General features: G+C 53.4%; 1 protein-coding gene across 1 annotated transcript in view; it reads left to right on the forward strand.

The window, feature by feature from the left end:
• The window catches only part of LOC144369506 (uncharacterized), a 377,412-nt gene that overhangs the window by 275,606 nt on the left and 81,720 nt on the right, over positions 1 to 20,086 (forward strand). The window contains exons 19-20 of the mRNA XM_078029783.1: positions 3,232 to 3,372; positions 14,691 to 14,747. Of these exons, the coding sequence (XP_077885909.1) occupies positions 3,232 to 3,372; positions 14,691 to 14,747 (198 nt within the window). The remainder of the gene's footprint in view (positions 1 to 3,231; positions 3,373 to 14,690; positions 14,748 to 20,086) is intronic.

Genomic DNA, 20,086 nt, shown 5'->3' on the forward strand with positions numbered 1-20,086 from the left:
TACTCACCTGATCTGTCCTGGTGTATTTGTTTCTGTGATGGTGTCAGCCCGTGGGTTTCTCTTTGATCTCCCTGAGCCCATAGTTCCCTGCCTCCCAGGACTCTCAGTTCCACCCAGGAGCATGGCTGACCAGCTCCTACACCCCTGCTTGCTGCTCTTTGTCCTATGGTGGTAGTCTATGCCCCCTGCTGGCCTCACTGCCTGGTCTGTGCTCAGATAAATTTATTTTAACTGGGAAGCTCAGACACCCATGAGCAGTAAGTGGATGCCTAGGGCCATGGACAAGTGATTCTGCAGTTCCATACCTCAGTTTCCTTCTAGAAAATTCCTGTCTGGCCTTGACCTTGAAATTCTTTTCCAGCTTTATGATTTTCTTTACCATTGGGCACTTTACTCCCTTAGCTTCCTTCTTGAAGGGGACTCAGGACTAGGATGGCCTCTGGCTGGTCACCACAGGCATAGAAAGCACTCACATCCTGTGGTTGGTTTAGGGGTCTCCAAAGGCACAAGGCCCCTGGTCCTCCACTGGCTTCTTCAAAGGTGAGCCTGTCTCCCAGCTTTCTCTTCGAATTGCCATTAATTAATGGGGTGACAAACCAACTCCATTGCTCACAGACAGGACCGTTCTGTTCCCAGGAGAAGCACTCAGTGGAAAACATTGTTTTGTTTTGTACTTCTCCAGCAAGTCTTTAAGGCTTCTGTCAGCACAGCCTGGGCGCCTGTTTGTGCAGCGATTAATCGTCTGTGTTTGCTCAATTGGAAACGAAGCGAACTTTACCACAAGTGGAATCAGTCATTAAAAAGTCGTTACCAAATCACACCAGCACAGTGCTTGCTCTTCTGCTAATGACAAAACAATTTCTTGAAAAGGTACAAACAACAAACTTTTCACTTTACATTTTTCTTCTTTGCCAGCCATTGCTAGCCTGGAGATGTAATAGAAGAGAGCCGTAGTGAAGGGCAGAATTTTTGAGATTTATTGGTCAATAAAGGAGACAATTGTAGTTTGTTTATGAAAGGAGATCCCCCGCCCCAGCCTCGAGCGGCATCGACACTCTGGTAATGATAACTCGGGTAACCAGCTTGAGACGATAAAAGTCAATGGGAAGATATAGGATTTCAATAAAATTATGACACTCCATAAACCTTCCCGTGGAAACAAATTTTCCCCAGATATGTGACCAGTTCCAGTTGGATTTGTAACTTTAATTTCTCACTTATTGAATTTTTTTGTCATCAACTAATTACAGAGTCCACACTGGGGTGACAACTGTGTCCCTTGCCAGTGAATGCAGAGTGCCTAGACACAGCAGCCCAAGGCTCTGAGGGCCCATCATCTCAGGAAGGAGAAGGCAGGATTTCCTACACCCAACATGCTGCCTGTCTTTCTCACAAAGGAGGGACCTGTGTTCCTGCTGGAGGTGGCTGAGCCATGGGCCTGGCCTCTCCTGGGGACATGGTTGGGCAGCAGCCTGTGGAAGTACACACTGAGAGAATGCTACCTGCATGGGGACCTTGGTGGTCATGAAGACCTGTTTCTGTGTGGAGGTCTTGTTCCCCTGGAGGTCTGAGAGAGCAGGTCTCCATCAGGGCCATGAAATGCCCTTTGAGCCAGGGCTGGGTGGGAGGGAGGGAGCTGCTGGCCAGGGCACAGAGGGAGGTGATGAGGGGCTAGTCTGACCTTGGCCTCTGCTCCTTTCCCTGGATTCATGTGTTGGGTAGGGGCATGTGCCAGTAAGTGTGTAAACCTGCTTCCTCACTTCTTAACTGCTAGTGTTCACCAACATTGATACAATTCTATCCTTTCATGAGCACCAAGCATTTACAGGGCAGTTCTCTGGACACTTTGTTCACAACAGTGTTGAATTACATAGCTATCCTTCATGTCTCCATCTTACTGGGAAGGATCTGAGACTTGAGGTCAGAGCTGGGGTTTGAACCAGGGTCTCCCAGAAGCCATTACCTTCTTTGTGGCCTGTGTTGCTCCAGATTCCTCATCACTGGCCCTAGAAGTGGGCGGAGCCAAAAAGGGGGTCACTGAGCACACTAGTAAGGTCTCTGCATTGCAAGGTGGCATTGTAGCCAGACCTGCCTGCCCTGTGGAATCTGAGTCTACCTTCTGCAAGACCCCCAGGGTGTTTGCATGCACAGGTGGTCAGAGAAGCTGTACGCTGACACACCTGGGCTTCTGAACAAGGGCTCCCCTATCCCCAGTTGTGTAGTCCACTGAGTGCAGGGGGGCAGCAGGACAGATGGGAGGAGCCCCTGCCTGGTCCTGGATCTGTTGGATGGACCTTCTCCACCTAGGAACCGAGTATCTGAAGCCGGGAGAACCCCGTGGCCCTGTGGCCTTAGGTTCACATCTGACAGCCTCAGTCAAAGGAGGAGGAGGAGGCAGCTTCCTGTGAGGCATGGCCTTCCTTAGCAGTTCAGCTCCCCACCAGGCAGCATCCTCTGTCTCTGCAGGCCCCCCTGCTGGCTTAGCAAGACTTTTTCATTCAGGCATGTGTGATGGATCTTTCCAGTCTCAGGAAGGAATCAGTCTCAGTCTTGGCAGGGGAAAAGCCACCCATTTCTCCCAGGGTTCCTGACTTCCTGACTCTCACTCTGGCAGGGTATAGGTAAGCAGTGATCTTGTCTAGGCTGAGACTCCTGGCTGTGTGATCAGTCTGTTGTCTCAGGAAACTTGGGTCACTGCTTCTTGTGATTGCTATCTTGTGTCAAGAGAGGAGGCAGGTTGCTTGGCATGGCTGGTGGCCCAGTGACACTCTGGTGGCCTCAAGCATCCATGAGGAGTCATTTGCTGATGGATCCTGGCCTTGTGTTTAGAGTCAGGGTAGTTGGGCAGAGCAGAGTGTTTCTTATCCCAATAGGTTGCCAAGTATCACTACTCGTATGGGTGCCTCCTCACCCACCAGAATGCTGGCTGATGTCCTTGCTCTGAGTGTTACTGTCTGAAATCTGGTGAGAAGTCAAAGCAAGCGGGTATTCAGCCTGACACAGGGAGAGTAAGCACTGAGACTAGGACATGCTGTTGGGATTGCTGGCCTAGGTGGTGAAAGGCCTGGGAGTTCTGAGCACCTGGGCCTCTGGGACAGGAGCTCTGGAGGTGGGCACTGTTGGCAGGTAAGCGTGAAACTGAATTCTTGAACTCTTTGAGGTGCTGCATAAGGGAGCTCCCCAGGTTCCTGTCTCCATGTTCTGCTGACCAATTGTCCTCTGTGCCCACAGGAGCGGGATGGCATGCGTGCCATCCTGGGGTCCTATGACAGTGAGATGACCCAGGCTGAGTACTCACCCCAGCTGACACGGCGCGTGCGGGAGGCTGAAGATATGGTGCAGAAGGTGCATGCCCACAGTACGGAGATGGAAGTAAGTCTGAGCCATGGGTGGGTAAAGGGCCCATGTCCCCAGATGGTCATCCTCCTTGGACCAGAGACTATGGGGGAGGGTGTGGTCATGGATGGTTATATTGCATACATGGTCTGCTTTAATTTTCTTCATGGCATGAGGTAGTTGGAGGGATCCTAGATAGTCCTGTCCAGATGGCAGGTATTGTAGGATGTCAATTTGAGGGGTGGCCTTTGCTGAGTAGAGTTCCCTCTGGGGGCCTCAGAGGTAGCCCTGAGGCCTAGAGTGTGGGCTTGGATCTGTGTTTCCCATGTCCTTGGGTCAGCGGTTTCTCCTTGTGTGATTTCCCTCCAAGTCTCTGTTCTGGGATGCTAAAGGGTCCTCTGGGTAGAGGGCAGCTTCAGCCTGTGGCCTCTTTCTTCTTTCTCCTGCTGCCACCTGCATCACCTTTGGGCCCTCTTTGATGCCCCATGTCCTCTTCTAGAGGAAAATGGATGGAGGGCAGATCTGTCTTAGCATGACTCATTGGCTCCTGAGGCTTTCTGCTGATGAGTACCTGGGCTGGTCAGAGCCCTGCATGGCCTCTCTTCCCTGGACAGCTTGTATCTGCTCTGAGCTGGGATCTGCCTGATGGGCCTGAGAATGCAACATTGCATGCCTGGTCACAGCTTCCCAGCAAACCATCCCACCCTGAGGTACAAATGCCAATGTTTCCCTAGCAGAGCTGAGGAGGGGTTTGCTCCACTCCCTGGCAGGAGCAGCATAGCTCTTGTGGGCATGGGCAATGCCTCCTCTTAGGTAGGAAAACCTCCACAACCAAGTTGGCCAGCATTGCCAGCCGGCTCTGCACTTTATTTCCATCTCCAGAAGCAGGTGCTGTTGTTATCCTGATTTTCCTGAGGAGGAAGCCAAGGCCAAGAGAGGCCTGGGGGTGTGCACAGGATACTGAGCTGGTATGGGACAGTGCCAGACCTAGAGTGCAGCCACAGCACTTGCTCTGCACCACTGCACTGCCACTCCCAGAAGCTTCTGTGGTATCCTTTGGTCTTGGTGCTCACTGTCACCATGATGGGCCTGGATCCACAGTGTGATGGTGATGCAGAAGAGAGGTGTTGGTGTGGCTCATCACACCATGCAGGGTGCTGTCTACATTTCTCATTTAGCCAGTGTTTGGAGATCACCTCTGATGTCCCAGCTGGACAGATGGCCAGGGTCTAGAGGGGAGAGCCAGGATTCCTGTGTGGCCACAATTGCTTCCCACTGGGTCTAGTTCCGCACAGGGGAACATTCAGCAGAGTTCCTGCCCCTTTGGAGCTCAGCTGATAGGTGAGGGAGATGTCTAATAAACAAGCTTCACCTGTTTAACAGGTTAGGGGTGCTGTGTTGGGAGAACAAGGTTCATATGAGGGAATTATCTTGGACCACCTTGATTCCCCTGGAGGCTGGCACGTCCAGGGAGATGGGGGAAGGTGGTTGGCAGGTCACCCAGTATGTGAGGAGGTACGGGGAATGCCAAGACTAGGGCTCTGGGTGTGGCAGGTGGCAAAGAGGCACCCAGAGCTGTGCTTGTGGAGGGTGGAGCTCCTCTGGGGAGACTTGGGAAACTGGCCAGAGGAGTCATCTGGGCTCTATCCTATGGGAGGTGGGTGTGGGGTCCCAGGGTCCCTGCTCCACAGCAGGAGGCTGCAGACTGGGCTGTCCTCACATCCTTTCAGCCTCTCGCTTATTCTGAGGTCCCTGCAGGCACCCTGGGGGCCTATACTATGTCTCTGCCTGGGGTCAGCCCTCAATGGCACTCTTCAGCAGAGTGAACCACGAGTGAGAGAGACCTCTGGTTCTGTACTGACCTCCAAACCCCATTGGTTGGGAACTCATTCTGCTGCTTCAGTGTCTGTGCCTAGGAGCAGGCCCTCCATCCTTGGCTGCACAGAGTGAAGCCATCATGGACATGAGCGCGTTAATAGCTACCCTGTTACCACCCATTTGACTCCATATGAAATGCTAATGAAGAGAGATATGCAGGGACGGCTCGACATCTTCCATCATCCCTAGCATTTCTCACATTGAGAAATCCCCATCTGTGTTGGCCACATGTTCTGCACAGGTCATTATGAGCCCAGCATTTGAGCACAGCTGGTGCCATGTGTTCGAGTTCTGTGTCATGACCCAGGTTTCAATATCAGCACTCACTGACCAGATGTGCTCACTGTACTACCTGGGGCAACTTGGTGGATCACAGCCATCGCCTGGTTCATGGGTGTGTGTCAGGAGACCCTTCTCACTTTCTATTTTGGGACATATAAGGGCAGGTTGCCCGCTTCTCCTGTGTCTCCTGAAGTTATGGGGGATTTGCCAGACAGAGAGATTAGAGGCCCAGCTGGAGTGCACTTTGACACCAGCTGTGCCTTCCAATACTGTGGGGTTCAAGGGGCCAGTCCAGGTGCAGGGTGGGGTCTGAGAGCTGCTCCCCGCTCCTTACCTGGGGTCTCTGTCATGGCTGTTTCCTTCTGCACACAGTCCCTTGGGCCCTCCAGAAGTGATCTGACCTCTCGCTAGCCTTGCTCCTCTGGACCTGGGCTTCAGCAGCCCATGGCTGTGTTGAGGTAGAGACCCACATGCAGTGCTCTGGACCTCCTCGCCCTCCTTCCAGGTCCACCAGTTACCACTTGCTGCCTAGAGTCAGTGGACATGCCACCTACTCTGCTGTTTGAGGTGGCCAAATATTCTGGCCTGGCACCTCATCTCCCTCAGGGTTCCACGTGGTAGACGGCAGCCTTCTTTTGTAGAACTGTCCCTGAAGGGGCATGCTGCTGCCTGGCAGGGGGAGAAAAGCATGGGCAGTGGCATCCCCAGCCCTTGGGAATGCAATAGTGGTTGGATTGAGTGTGAGCTGGGGGGACATACTGGATGCCCCTCTGAGTCTTGTCCAAGTACCTAGATCCACAGAGGTGGGAAACTGTGGGCTTCCTGCCACCACCAGGTGGCAGCAGCTGCAGCCCTGTGGTTTGCTTCTGGGCCTGGGGCAGGTTTGAGAGCCCTCAGATGGGTCTGCTGTGGAGGAGCCCCAGGGAGGGTTTCTCCTCAACATTGTTTTTATTCTCCTGCTCAACCGGGAACACCCCCTGTGCTTTCCCAGACAGGAAGCTTGCTGGGGAGAAGGCTGCCTCTCCCCTGCCCCCACTTTTCATCTTTCCTCCCCATTGGGTCCTTCTCCCATGGACCAGACCTCTGTGGCTGTGCTGAGTCAGGTGCTGTGGAGTTCCCTGTTCAATGAGGGTACAACAGGTCAAGGTCTGCTGCTAGGCATAGGCAGTGAGGCGCCAGAGCCTGTGCTTGTGGAGGGTGAAGCTCCTCTGGGGAGACTTGGGAAACTGGACGGAGGAGTCATCTGGACTCTATTCTATGGGAGGTGTGTATGGGGTCCTAGGGTCCCAGTGAGGCTAGAGGAGGTCTCTGCCTGGCATAGCACTGCTCCTAAGAGGCACCCAACAGTTCCATCCTGGTTGCAGTTCCTCATGCAGAGCGGTTGCTCTCAGGTAATTTAGGACCAAATGAGGTGTGAGGTTTGAGAACTCCCTAACTTTCCCAAGAGATCTGCTTTCACTCGCAGTGAGGTGAGGGTGGCAACACAACCTTATCCTATGGAGGATAGATTGGCTGTCTAGATTGGGGATGCTGACTGAGCAAGGGCCAGTGGAACTGGGGGACCTTCTCCCAGCCCTGGGTAACATCACAGAAGTACCTCCACACAGGGAAGCACACAGGTGGTGGCTGTTTCTCCTATAGTTTGTTAAGGGTGGTTCATTTTTATGTGGAAGCGTGGTGCTTTAGAGAAGAACTGGGGAAAGCAGGGCAAACACGGGCTCCTGCACTGTCCAGCGGCTCCCCAGGGTAGAGGCCTTGCTGCCTGGAAGCAAGAGCCAGGTCAGTAGGGGTACTTCTGATCTTGGCATTAGGTGTGGTTCCCCAGGCAGCTTCAGGTCCATAGTGCCCTCAGGGGAAGGGCCTCTTAGATGTTCTCTGTCCCCCACCCCATGTTCCAGCCTTTAGCACCAGCCCTTTGCCCTGGGAAGGCAGTGTTGCCCTGGCAGGCCCGCATCCTCCTGTTCCCACTGCAGGGCAGCCCTCAGTGAGAGGCTAGTTGGGGGCCACTGGCTGGCCACAGGAGCTTTTGAGGAAGTCCCTGGGCCCAGGCAGTTGCCCAGGGGTACCCTATGCTTGGTCCTCCTCATAGGCATGGCACAGGTTAGACTTCAGGAGAACACGGCCATGACAATGGGCACCAATAAGCACATTGACAAAGAAGAGGCAGAGCCTGGTGGGAGGTGTGGAGTCCAGTGAGAGTTGGGCTGGGCTCTGCCTGAAGTGGCCATGCCCCCACAGTTAAGGCTAGCCTCAGGGACTGGGTACCAGTCACAAGACTCAGGGTGGTGTCCACATCTCCAGCTTCCACTTACTATGAAAAGGCCTTGATGTCTTGTGAGATCTGGTGGTTGCATGGGCCTGGTGAGGAGGGCTGTGGGGCAGAGGTCTGACCTGGGTCCTCCTTCCAGCCATGGCGAGGACGATTGCTTGCTTCCCACACAGGAGAAATGGAGAACCTAGAAGGTATCTGTGGCTGGTGCAAACTGTAATAGCTGAGTCCACCCAAGGTGGGAAGCTTCCGGTCTCATGGCTCCCATATCCCATGGAACTGTCCAGTGGCCATAGCAACCCCTGCCCACTCCAGATGAGGCCGTGAGTTGTGGTCTCTCCCCACAGGGCTCTGACTTCTGAGCCACCAGTTGACTATTCTTAGTGCTGAGGCTGCTGTGGCAGAACCTCCCGGGGTGTCCGGGGCCCCATTGCCAGGGAAACTGAATAGAATCCTGGATTGGCAAGGACCAGCCAGGGGCCAGGAATAAGCCAGCTGTGAGGTTATAGGTTGCTCTTTCCTGTGACCTGCTATCAGCCCACCCACACTCTGGCCCATAGATCCAATGCCCAGCCCAGTAGGGGATCCACAGTCAGAACCTTCCCATCTCCAGCCCGGTTCTTTCTAGCGAATGGGACTCTGGGCAGGTCATCCCTGGACCATGAGCCCATTTACTGAAGTCTGCTGTCTCCTTTGTGCTGGTCCTATTAATGAAGATGTCACTTACTGAGTGTCCTGTGGGTGCCACACTGTGGCCTGCATAATATCCTTTAACTTCTTGCCATCCATGTGGGATAGGGGTGAGCCTGTCACAGTTGAAGCCACCTAAGCAGAACTTCCTGATCCTTGCCTTGCCCTGGGGGCAACACATCGGACACACCCCAGTCCCTGTCCCAGGTCTGAGTGCTGAACCCACCATCAGTCCTGGCCCTAGGGACATGGGCACTGAGTGTAGGGCGGGACAGTGGGGCAGGTGTTTGCGCTACTTGAATCCCCTGCTCAGGTTGCACTGCTGGGCTGCAGTCCTAAGAGGCCAGCTCAACCTCACCTGGCAGTCCAGAGCAACTGGACACTGGTCTTGGTTGCAGGTGGCAGGGCTAGTGCCCTTGAAGTCTTTGGTGGGTGAGTTTTTCAATTGTTTATTGAATAGCAAAATTTCACACATTCTAAGTTCTGGAAGCCACCCATGCCTGGAGCACTTTAAAAGTTGTTCCAAGCTGCCTGTTAGGAGCTTGTTGGTCGAGGGTCCTATACTGTCGCACAGTGAGATCATGTGACCTTATGGAACCCAGAGGGCCTTCAGGGCCTCTCAAATGGGCAAACTTCACTAGTGACTGAGATTCAAGCTTCTTCTGGGGGGCAGGGAAGCTTGCAAATGAGGCTTCACATCCCTCGTGGTGCTCAGTTGTCCTCAAGAGCCAGAGGGTGGCTGAGGTGCCTATGGGGACACTCCTTACAGCTGCAGGGATCTGATTGGGCATCCAGATCCGCAGTCAAGAAACAGATGTGTGTACCCCCCAGTATCTTGGTCTGAGAGGTGGGCTCTGGGCATCAGGTAGAAGAGTGCCACTGGATGGTGGGGTTCAGAGGCCCTCATGGGAGTGGGGCTGCTGCTTCCCTCCACTCTCTGCCTCCGCCCCGGCCCACTCATTTCTTCTTTTGTCTCTAGGCTTCCCGTCCTCCCTACTTTTAGCTCTCATGTCTGTCTGATTGCTCTGCTCTGTCCTTCTCGTCCCACCCCATCCTTCACCCAGGCTCCTGTTTGTTTTAATTTGGGGTCAGCAGGCTTTTTGTTGGCTTGTGCCCACCAGTGTGCCCTTGGGGCCTGTGTGAGTGCTTGAGGGCACAGGGCTCATGTTCGCAGATGGGCAAGTGCAGGCTCCAAGCCTGGCAGCCACGGGGAATTCACTTCCCCTCCTCTCAGTGCTCACATAGCCTACTTAGCTTCCTCCGTCTGCTCTAATGTGGGCAAAAACATTTCAGTAAAACAAACTGGAAATGTCGAGCTGGGAGAATCCCAGTAGCCCGTCTCTGGTGAGGTTGGTGCTGTTCTGCATGGGTTTTATTTATTCCATTTATAAAACAGCTGCAGAAGTTGGTAGCAGATGTCATGAGTCCTCTGTCGATAGAGCTATAAATATAAGTTTGTGGCACCTTCATTCCACTCATCGGCCTGATCTGCGTTTCCAGTTTATTTAATTAAAACAGATTACAGTGCTGCTGGCTGTGAGGCGTGTTGTGTGGAAATATCCCAATTTCAGATTGCAGCGGAGCTGGAATAATTTCTGACTTCCAGCTTAGAAAAATCAGACCATTCCCTCTCTTCTTTTCCTCCCCATTACTTCTGTGGGGCTCAGATGGCACTGCCCTCGCAAAGGACTTTTCTTTCTCCTGAGTGTGTTTATTTACTGCTCTGCTGTGTGAAGAGCTAGAGAAGATCACACCGTGAAAAGCAGGGACAAAGCATGATGGGAAACCTTGAAACGGTGAGAGGGCGAGCCAAGGAAAAAACACCTGATCTCCAGGCTGAGAGCTGTCTGTGTTTGAGCACAACTAGGAACTTGGGGACAGGTTGAAAGCACTGGTCCTCAGCACGTAGCGGAAGGCTCCAGCGCACTGGGACAGAGGCATGTGCCAGGAGGTGAGCCTCGTGGGTAAAGGAAGTCTTTCTTCCTTCCCACTAGTGGAGCGTGATTCTCCACACCGCCTTTCAGCAAGGACACCTGCTGTGCCTTAGCCAAGTTCTCACATACATTCTTTTTAATTCTAAAAACAACCCCATGAGATAGGGATGGTATGCCCATCTTATAGATGGAACAATAAGATTCTGACAGCTGAGCTCATCAGATTTTGTGGAAATTACCATTGGTTGAGTATGACATTGTTGACAGGAAGAAACATCGGAATTTGAATTCTGGTTGTGTGGCTTTAAATTCAGTCTCCCCAGCAGCAATTCTCAGACTTGGGCTTGCATCAGCATCCCTACAGGACTGGTCAGAACACTAGACCCTCCCTCTGACTCAGAGCATGAGGACTGGGGCCTGTGATCCTGTGCTTCTAACAAATTCCTGGTAATGCTGGGGAGCCAACCCAGGCCCACACCTTCGACCCAGTGCCCTGCAGAATCGTTAACATTGAGCTGAATGTGCTAGGGTATTCTGGGGCAGGGTTCATGTCCTCCACCTCAGCAAAGCCCACTCCTGCCCACTAAGTTTCCAGACTGGCAGCCTGTACCCTAACCAGGCTCTGCAGACCATGCACCTGGCCATGGAGCTGCCTGCTTGGGAGTCAGCTCGCTCTGCAGCCAGTGGAAGCTAACTGTCTTCTAGCCACCATTCATAGGCAAGAGTACTTCTGCATCCATAGCCATAACCCAAGGCCACTGTCTTGCAGAGAAGGCACTCGGCCTCAAACGAGACCTGATTCTATGGCCTAGAAAGATCTCTCAGGATGGCTAGCTTGTCACATTTTGTCATAGGTCTGTGTCAGCTAGACCAGGAAAGTGGGCGGCCTGTGGCTTGAGTTTCATCAAGCCCCTCCCGTGTTAACTGTGACCTTGGGGAGATCTACCTGCATGGGCTACAGCCTCTACGTGGGGCTTACTCTGCTCTCAGGGTCCTTCCAGCCAGCCATCTTGTGATTGGACAGAAGCTGTTGCCAGCCCCCATCAGGGCTTTGAGGTGTCCTGTCCCAGCTTGCGTCCTCCTGCAGGTTTTCTTGCCACGTCCTGGGCCTGCTGCGTGCTAGCAGGGGTGCGAGATCATCAGGAGCCACTTCACACTTGAGTGAGGATAAAAATAGCCCTGTTGAGGTCCTGGCACAGCATCCACGTGTCACAAATGATGCGTGTGTCTAGGGCTCGTGTCCGAGCACACACAGCACCCCATCATGGCTATGTGTGTTCCTGCAGTGGATGCTGTACTGGCAATGTGCCACCTTTGCCACACGGTCCCTGAAGACAACACCTTCATACTGAGACCTGCCTTGTCAGTTGTCCCTGAGATAGCTCTTCACCTCTCCAGAGAATAAACAGGGGCTGCCGTGGGGACTCCAGCACCCCACTCTAGGGCCTCAGCCTCCCTGTCAGTTGCAGCCTTAAGGTCAGGTCTAGCTTTCTTCATGGTGGTGATATCTTGGGCAGAGCAGAAGCTTTCTCAGCTTGAGTGGAATGAACATAACCGATGGCCATCAACACCAGGCCACTGGCTCAGATGTGCACATCAGCTGTGGCATTCAGGGAACAGCTGGTGGGCAAGATACCTTGGTGGGGTTTTTCTGCTTAGAAGGCAGCCTGGTCCTAGCAGGAAGTTTTAAGGAGAAGGCAGCAGCAGATGGACTGTGTGGCCGGCTTCATTTCCTGAGGTCATTGCAGAGGCAGCAAGAAGAAGGCACACTGATGCCCCTAAGAGCATGGAGGAGATACTGTGGAGCTGAGCCCAGCTCCCACTGTCTCTGCTGACTCCCCACCACATCAGGAACAGCATTGCTAAAGGTACTGCACATGAGCTTGGGGAGAAGAGCCTCCCCTGTCTGCCCTTTCCTGGTGACTGCTGCTATATGTCTGTCTAAGGTGAGAGGGTCCTTATTGCACAGACCCTACAGGGCTGTTGGGGTGATGGTCTTGAACCTGTTGTTCAAGTGCCTCAGGTGAACGAGATTCAGGACCTTAGGAAGGATCTAGTCACTATCCAGATGTGGACAAGCTGACTGACAGGGCCTCCACTGTGGAGCAGACAGGGCCTGGTTGGGCCCATGTTTTCTTCCCCCCAGTAGGTGCCTTTCACCCTGCTGCTTGCCCAGGCCACATGCTCAGGAGGCCTCTTTGCCAGAAGTGCTTGACTGAGCCACAAGATGTGACATATTGCCCAGTGCTCATCACATATGTACATGGCACATTCACAGATGTCTGGTTCTGGTTGACTGTCCTACCGAGGCACAGCTCTGTCTGCAGTTGGTAGTAATCGATGGGACATGTCTGTTGATTTGGGGGAGCTTTCTGGGTTCCTGCTGATGCTGGTACTCGAGCAGGCACTGTTTGTCTCTCAGATGCGGGCACTGTAGTCAGAAAAGGCAGCTGCTGCTCACCATCTTTCAGTGGCCAGTGGACAGAGGTAGGGTGGTCAAAGCATGTGTAATAGTTGCTTTGAATATATATTTGGGTGGAATTACTGACTTATAGGTTATGCAGATTTAAACTTTAAGACCAAATTGTTTTCCCAATAGTTTTCCTTCCCCATGTCCACAGACAAGACTCCATTGACTTACGTCCTTTCCACTTCTAGTATTCTAACTAGGAGTTCTGAATTTTGCAGTTTTTGTGTCTCCTTGTTGGTCCTGATTTGCATTTTCCTCATTACTGCCCATGTTAATTGCCTTCCAGTGCACGCCGTCATATGTTTCCTGTTCTGGGAAGTGTGCATCTTGCCCGCTTTTTTGTCGCATAGCTTATGTTTTTGTATTGCTTTGTAGATGTTTGGAGTGTGGTGGGGGTGTCAGCATCTGCTGTGCTTCCCTTGCCCAAGAAACAGCAGCCTCCTCCTCTGGGCAGAGTGGAAGAGTTGTGCACCGAGAACAGGCCCCGGGACTTTGGCCCCCAGCTCCCCTGCCCTGGTCACTGACCACTGATCAGGCTTGCGGTGGGATTTGGCTTCTAGGCTTCAGTTTTCCTTCTTTGCCAGGATTGTGAAGAGGTGGCTAACAGCAGTCAGGAGTCGCCATGCTGGGAGCCTCCATAGGTGCTCGGCTGCCCTCCCTGTCTGCAGGTGCCTCTCGAGGAGGAGGTCCAGTTGGTGCTACCTCCTGAAGGTGGCTGCCCAGGAGTCAAATTGGAGGGATGGTTCCTCTAGCCTTTTAGCCTTTTGCAGAACTTCCAGCACAAGGAGTCTGCCTTTCTGGGGTGGGCTTTCTCCCTGGCTCTGTGAAGATGACCATAGTTGTATGTGGTCGAGTCACTTTATGGTGGCTTTAGAGACAGAGCCCATGCTGTTAGCTTTAGGGCAGGGGATGTTCCCTTGCCGGCATCCTCCCTTTCTCCATGTGTTGCTTCCTGTCCACTAGAGGCAGCCTGGACAGTGCCTGTGAGGGCTGTGATCTATTCTCACTATGTGATCTTACCCTGACCTGAGGACATGGCCAGTGAAGAGGCCACGTGTGTCTCTGGAGGCCAACCATGCCCATAGGGCTGGGTCCCTGTGCTGCCACTCTGGGATTAGTCTGTGCTTCTTCCCAGGTGGCCTCAGGAACTGCTGCTGGGCCTCACATAGACAGCTTCTCGTTGCTAGATTGCTTCAGCAGGTTCCAGGCAGCCTCAGGGATGCTGGTCTTGGCTGGAGTCGGAGCTGGTGATGTCAGCCCCACAGCTACGGCAGACATGGTGCCTTCGTGCTCATAGGCTCTTGGTCAAGAGGAGTACAGCTCAGGCCCAGTACAGCCACCCTTGGCTCATCTGGTCAAGAACTCCCTGCTTCTTTGCTTGGCCTTTCCATGGCCCACTCAGAACAGGCTATCTGGAGTTTTAGGTTTGTGTGGCATGTAGCCTATCAGCACAGCTACATCAGTCAGTTTCTCTAGAATGTGCATGTGCCAGAGGGAGGTGGATGGTTTCCTCCATCAACTGAGGGCACTGAGCACCCCATGCCAAGTGTCTCCTATCTCCATGCATAACCCAGCAGCAGGGTTTGGGACAGATTTTGGGTGTCATGTTACCAGACTATTCACTCGGTTACATTCATCAAACAAGGATCCTGTCCTGTCTGCAGGGGCAATCAACCCTGGCTGACCTGGTCTTCTGCCTGCTGCCCAACTCCCAGCCCTGCTGGCCCAGCAGGGAGAGGAGGCTGCAGTGAAGGTGGGAGAGGGTCCTTGCTGCAGCCCTGGGAGGGAGTGCTCACACACAGCCTCTGACCATCCTGGTCTTATTTTGCAGGCCCAGTTGACGCAGGCTCTGGAGGAACTGGGAGGCCAGAAACAGAGAGCTGACATGGTGAGTCCTGAAATGGTGCTCAGCTGTCACTGTGTGGCAAAGGGCCGCCCACAGTTTACTGCTTTGATCCTGGGTCTAGAGTCCTATCCCTGTCAGGGCTTGTCCTGCAGGCATGCGTCCTTCCCTGTCTTTGGAAATGGTGTGGAGAATGGAAGAGTGGTGTGATGGAAAGTGAGTTCCAGTTGTGCCAGTAGCAGACTGCTGGCCTCTGCTGGGTAGCTCCCACTGCCCCACATGTGCAGCAGGCGCTGAAGGACGCGTGATGCCAGAGATGCTCAGGTGAGCCATGAGGAGATGCAGTGGGGGCTGGGCTCCTGCTGGCCCTAGCAGCACAGGTGGGGTTGGCCCCAGAGAGGTCTGGTTGAGTTCCTGCTGGGCAGAAGCCCAGATATAGGGCTGAGCAGAGCGGAGACGCCTGTGGGAAGCTGTGCGGAGTCTTGGCATGTTCGCTGTCCACTCAGCAAGTACTAAAGGACAGTCTTGGCTTCTCTGGGGATACAGCAGCCAGCAGCACAGGCTCCTGCCCTCCTGGCTCACAGTGGAGGGTTCCAACTGTGACTGCGCAGAGAATAAACAGCAAGATCTGAGCTGCTAGTGAAGACAGGACTGCAGGGAAAGGGAGAGGGGGCCAGGGCCGAGGGGCAGGGGATTAGGATGGTGATAGGATGATGATGGAGGGCCATGGAAAGCAGGGCTGGCTTCGCTGTAGGGAAAATGGCACAGGTGCTGTAGAGAACCTGAGGACCTGCGCCAGGTTTAAGTGGAGTCCTGTGCCCTGGGTGGCGTTTCTATCCTGGAGCAAGTGTGAAGCTGGAGGGAACCAGAGTGGAGCCTGTTTCTGGGCACTCCTGCATCCTGGCCTCGTATCCAGGCAGAAGCTGTGAGCCAGGGCTCCGAGGGGGCACTTTTGTTTCAAGTCCTGGAGAAGGAAGTGTTTCCTGGGAGAGAGGCTCCTTCCCAGACCCTATCAGGAGAAGCCAGGAGGGGAGAAGGCTGTCCCTTGGAGATCCCCAGAAGCGCCATCCAGGGCAGGTAGGGCTGGTTTTTCGGAAGTGAATGTGGATAGCAGCACTTAGGTAACAGCCCTGAAGCCTCAGGAGGTCAACTGTAGAGGGACAGCAAGGGGTCCTGGGAGGACTCCTTGCCCTCATGGTGGATGGTGCAGTAGCACGTTGCTGTGCTGAGGCAGCCTTCCAGGAGGGCCAGGGTGGGGCTGCAGGCCAACCACATCTGGGTGCCAGTGAGGAGGCAGGTGGCAGGCCGCAGCACAGCTCAGCGTCAGGAGCATCATTCTTACCACCTCTTCTGAAACCTCCCGCATCCACTCTGGCTGCTGCTGCACTGCGGTTCATAGTCTGCGGCATCCTCCGAACTCTGGCTGCCAGGTTTCAGCATCATGGTGGGCAGCTCTACCCCCTCTTCTTTGGCCTTGGACATTCCACACTTTGTCCTCAATAACTGAGTCCTCCAGGCAGTTCAACAAGGGCCTGTTTCGCGTTGACTTTGAGGAAGCCAGGGTTGAGGTAGGGGCCGGGTGTTCCTTGAGGACTGGTGCATCCATTTACTGAGCCCCAGGGAGACCCTGATGTTCTGTGTGTCAGCATGCATGGTTTCCTTGGTGTTGACCTGAATTGAAATGAGCCCAAGGGCCTTGTTTTCATAATGTGCACGAGGCCAAGAGGAATTAGAAATGAGTTGTGCTAAGCACATGCCAGGCCTGTGGCTTTATGACTAAGCAGCTGGCTGGTCACTCACTGCTGCCCTTGAATTTGGACCCTCTATTTTTCCTCAGGAGCAGGAGTGCCTTGACCCTGACCCCTTCCCTCCCCTGTTTCCATGTGGCTTTGGAGAAACTGCTAACCCTGGGTCTCTTCTCAGGGAGGTGAGAAGATAGAAGCTTCTTGGGCCCTTAGGCCAGAGTGGGCATGGGCAGCCCCTGTGGCACAGGTGCTGCAGGTCTCCTCCATGAGCAGGCTCTGCACCTTGCACCGGGCATGTCCCTGGGGTGCAGGTGGACAGGGTACAGGTTCCTCATGTGGGTTTCCTTCAGATGAATGTTGACCGCAGGTTTTTCTCTCTGCCTCTGACTGCCCAGACCTCAGCTTGTTTCTTCTTGTTTATTTTACTTCTCTCTCCTTCTTTCTAGTTAAAAGGAAAATAAGACATGGCAGTGCCTGGGGGCCAGGGGAACAGCATCTGCTCTTACCTCTGACCTTCCCACCAGCGCACCTGGGGCCAAGGGGTATCTGCTGCTAAGTCAGGCCTCATGCTGCCCTTGGGGAGGCTGGGCGGGGAGGCAGGGGAGAAACCCAGGGCCTGGCCATCTGTGTTCAGATCCTGACTCTGCCACTGTTTCCTGTGGGCTGTGTGACTGGCCCCAGGCTCCTCTCCAGCAGGGACTGTCTGTCCTCACTGAGCCTGCTAGGTGGTTTCCCCTGAGCCACAGACCCCAGGCTAGGCAGCCCCATCCTATGGGGCTATTCTCCATGGGAACGTGCTTTATCTGTGCCAGCTGTTAGGGGAGTCTCTGGTCATGAGTGTTACTATGGCTAGTCCTACTGAAACTCAAATTGACTTTTCAGTTTTAATTATTTTAGTAGCCCCGTGTAGCAGGTGGCCCCAGATTGCCCAGGCTGCCTGGGTGATCCCAACAGGACATTCTGTGCCCTTCCTCTCTAGGCGCCTCTCAGCGAGGCCATGTGGGATGCTCTCTCCACCCTCCCGCTTCCTGCGCTCCCGGGTCCCTTTGCTGCTGGCTTGCTCTGCTCCTTTTGTGGATTTAGCTTGTGTTCCCAGCCTTGTTCTTTTGTTCTGACTTGTGGTCTCTTCTGTGCTGGCTCCCAGGGGATGAGGCTGACATCTCTGGCTGGCTCCTCCTCCTCTGGGGAGAAAAGTCCAGAGCAGAGGGGCCATGGGAATCACAGTGGGGCAGGGGGACAGAGCTGTCGACCTCAAGGCCACCCCTTCCATCCTGCTTGCCTTGGGTCTGAGGCCACAGCCATGGGCTCTGCAGAGTGGACTCCAGGTCTCATTCCCCTGGCTAAACCAGAACCCCTCACTCCTGGAATTCGAAGTAGAATACATACCAGAGTGCTGCTGCCATACCCACAGGACCAGCTCTTCATCCAGAGATGGGCGTGGATAAAGGCAGCCAGAGTTCACTGTGCCACCAGCTCTGCCTCTGAGGCCCCCATTCCCTATGGCAGAGATGGCTTTTGGGGTACTATCTGGCACCTTGGGCCCTCAACAGTGGGGTCAGGTGGCCCATCTGGAGAACTCCTTACGCAAGGTGTCCAAGGCTGCTGGGGGAGGCAGCCCTACCTCCATGTCTGCAGCCCCTCTCTCAGCGCATCTGCCAGGAGGAAAAGGAGAACTTTAAACATCTCTAGCTAATTGCAGATGACAAGACAAAGGCAGTTTGACTTCCCATTATTAACCAGCAAACCATACTAATTAGTGAACATAAGTACAGTTCATGCTTTTTTCTTTAAGTGCAATTAATATCACAAGGAAAGAAGTCCCGGGCCACAGTCCTGTCACTAACACACCTCATCCTAATTAGATATGGCTAGTGGTGGCTGAAGAGATGAAAGTTTTTATCACAACTATAAAAAGTCCTCAAATATTTTATATACTTGAGAGAGTGAGGATTGAGAGTTTATTTTCTGGTTTAAGAGGCATGACACCCCTCACAGCTTGATGTAAATAAGCATCTATTTCTCTCAGTTTCCATTCTCCCCCAGTGGGGTTCTTCTTTGGCTCCTACTCCTCACTCCTCACTCCCACAAGAGCTCTGAGGTAGGTGAGTCTGTCCCAGGAAAGTGCTGTGGCTGCAGCAGAGCCAGGGCTCAACCAGCCCTCCCGTCACCCTAGTCTGCTCCCTCCACAGTCACCTTCATGTACGGAGGCTGCTTGCCCTGGGTAGAGAGTGTTCTACAGAGGGTCCCACGTCTGGGACCTCCAGTAAGGCAGCCCTGTGTCTTGTGTGAAGGCCCCGGGCATCGGGCCCTCATGTGCAGGAGTGTGCCGTCTCTGGAGTCCACTTGGTTTCTTGGAGCCTCAGGCTTCTTGTTATGTGCAAGGAAGAGCTGGACTCATCCTAGGTGGCCTTGCTGGTACACTGTCCTCCTTGGTGCTGATGCCAGGTTGGATCTTGGACCAGAAGCAAGCTGGTTCTTCAGTGTTTGTGACTGTTACCTGTCCATCACGATTCTGCTCTTGTCACAACCTGCCAGCTCGGCCCCCACCGCCCAGCCAGTAACTGTGAGCCCTTCCTGGTAGGGAGACTGGCAGAGCAGTTACTCTATGCGAAGGTCCTGCTTGTGACTGGGCACCAGGCTGGAGAAAATTGATGTTGGTGAGCTCTAGAGGAGAACTGACTGCAGGATGGATGGGTGACACTGAAGGCTAAGGGCTGTCCCCTGGTTTGGGCAGCCAGTTCACTTTATGCCACACAAAGTGTGTCCCAAGTGAGTCTGGAGAAAGGTTTGAAGTCTGAGTCTCTGGCCTCCTTCCACTGGCCTCCCTCCCATCCTCGGAGTGCCCGTTTCACACCTAGAGCCTCTCACGTGCACACAGGAGCAGCCCTCCCTGCAGTGTGGCCACAGGCAGGCACTTTGCTTGCTGAGTTTCTATTTATTTTAATTTTTATTTTTTTAAGTATGACATAGAATCTTTGTTTTCATTTTATTCTTAGCTTTATTTTATTTTTAATTGTTGTTTGTTTAATTAGTTATACATGACAGTAGAATGCATTTATGCACTTTGATATATCATGCACAAATGGGGGATAATTTCTCATTTTTCCTATTATACATGTTGTAGCTCCCTGAACGTTCACTGCCTCGTCCCCAAATTGGAGGGAGAGGAAGTTCCTTGGATGTCTGGCAAATCTGCCTGAATGTGTGCGTTTGAAAAGACCCAGGCCTCTTAGTGCAGCATTGCTGGGGGTGACCGTAGCCTGGTCCTCATTGGGCGCCATGGAGCTGGCACAGGGCTCTCTTCCTGTGCCCATTAGTCTGACTTCTGCCTTTAGTCTTATTTCTGGCGTACATGTCAAGGCTCCTCGGTGCGAGGGAGGACTTTTACAGACTGAGGCAGACAACAGGTTCCCTTTAAGCACCTCTTGCATTCAGGCTAAACTTACCTGATGCAGTATTTACCAAGTGCCTCTTCTGGATCTCACTCTGAAGGTTCAGGGAGGCTGTGACTGTGTCTCAGGACTGTCTCCCTGCTATAACAAAAATGCCACACATTGGGTGGCTTAAAGAAATATAAGGCTGGCAGTTTTGGAGGCTGGATATCCAAGGTTAAGTGTCTGGTGAAGCTCCTCCCTGGTT

The sequence above is a fragment of the Ictidomys tridecemlineatus genome, chromosome 12 (genome assembly GCF_052094955.1).
Source record: "Ictidomys tridecemlineatus isolate mIctTri1 chromosome 12, mIctTri1.hap1, whole genome shotgun sequence".
Lineage (NCBI taxonomy): Eukaryota > Metazoa > Chordata > Mammalia > Rodentia > Sciuridae > Ictidomys > Ictidomys tridecemlineatus.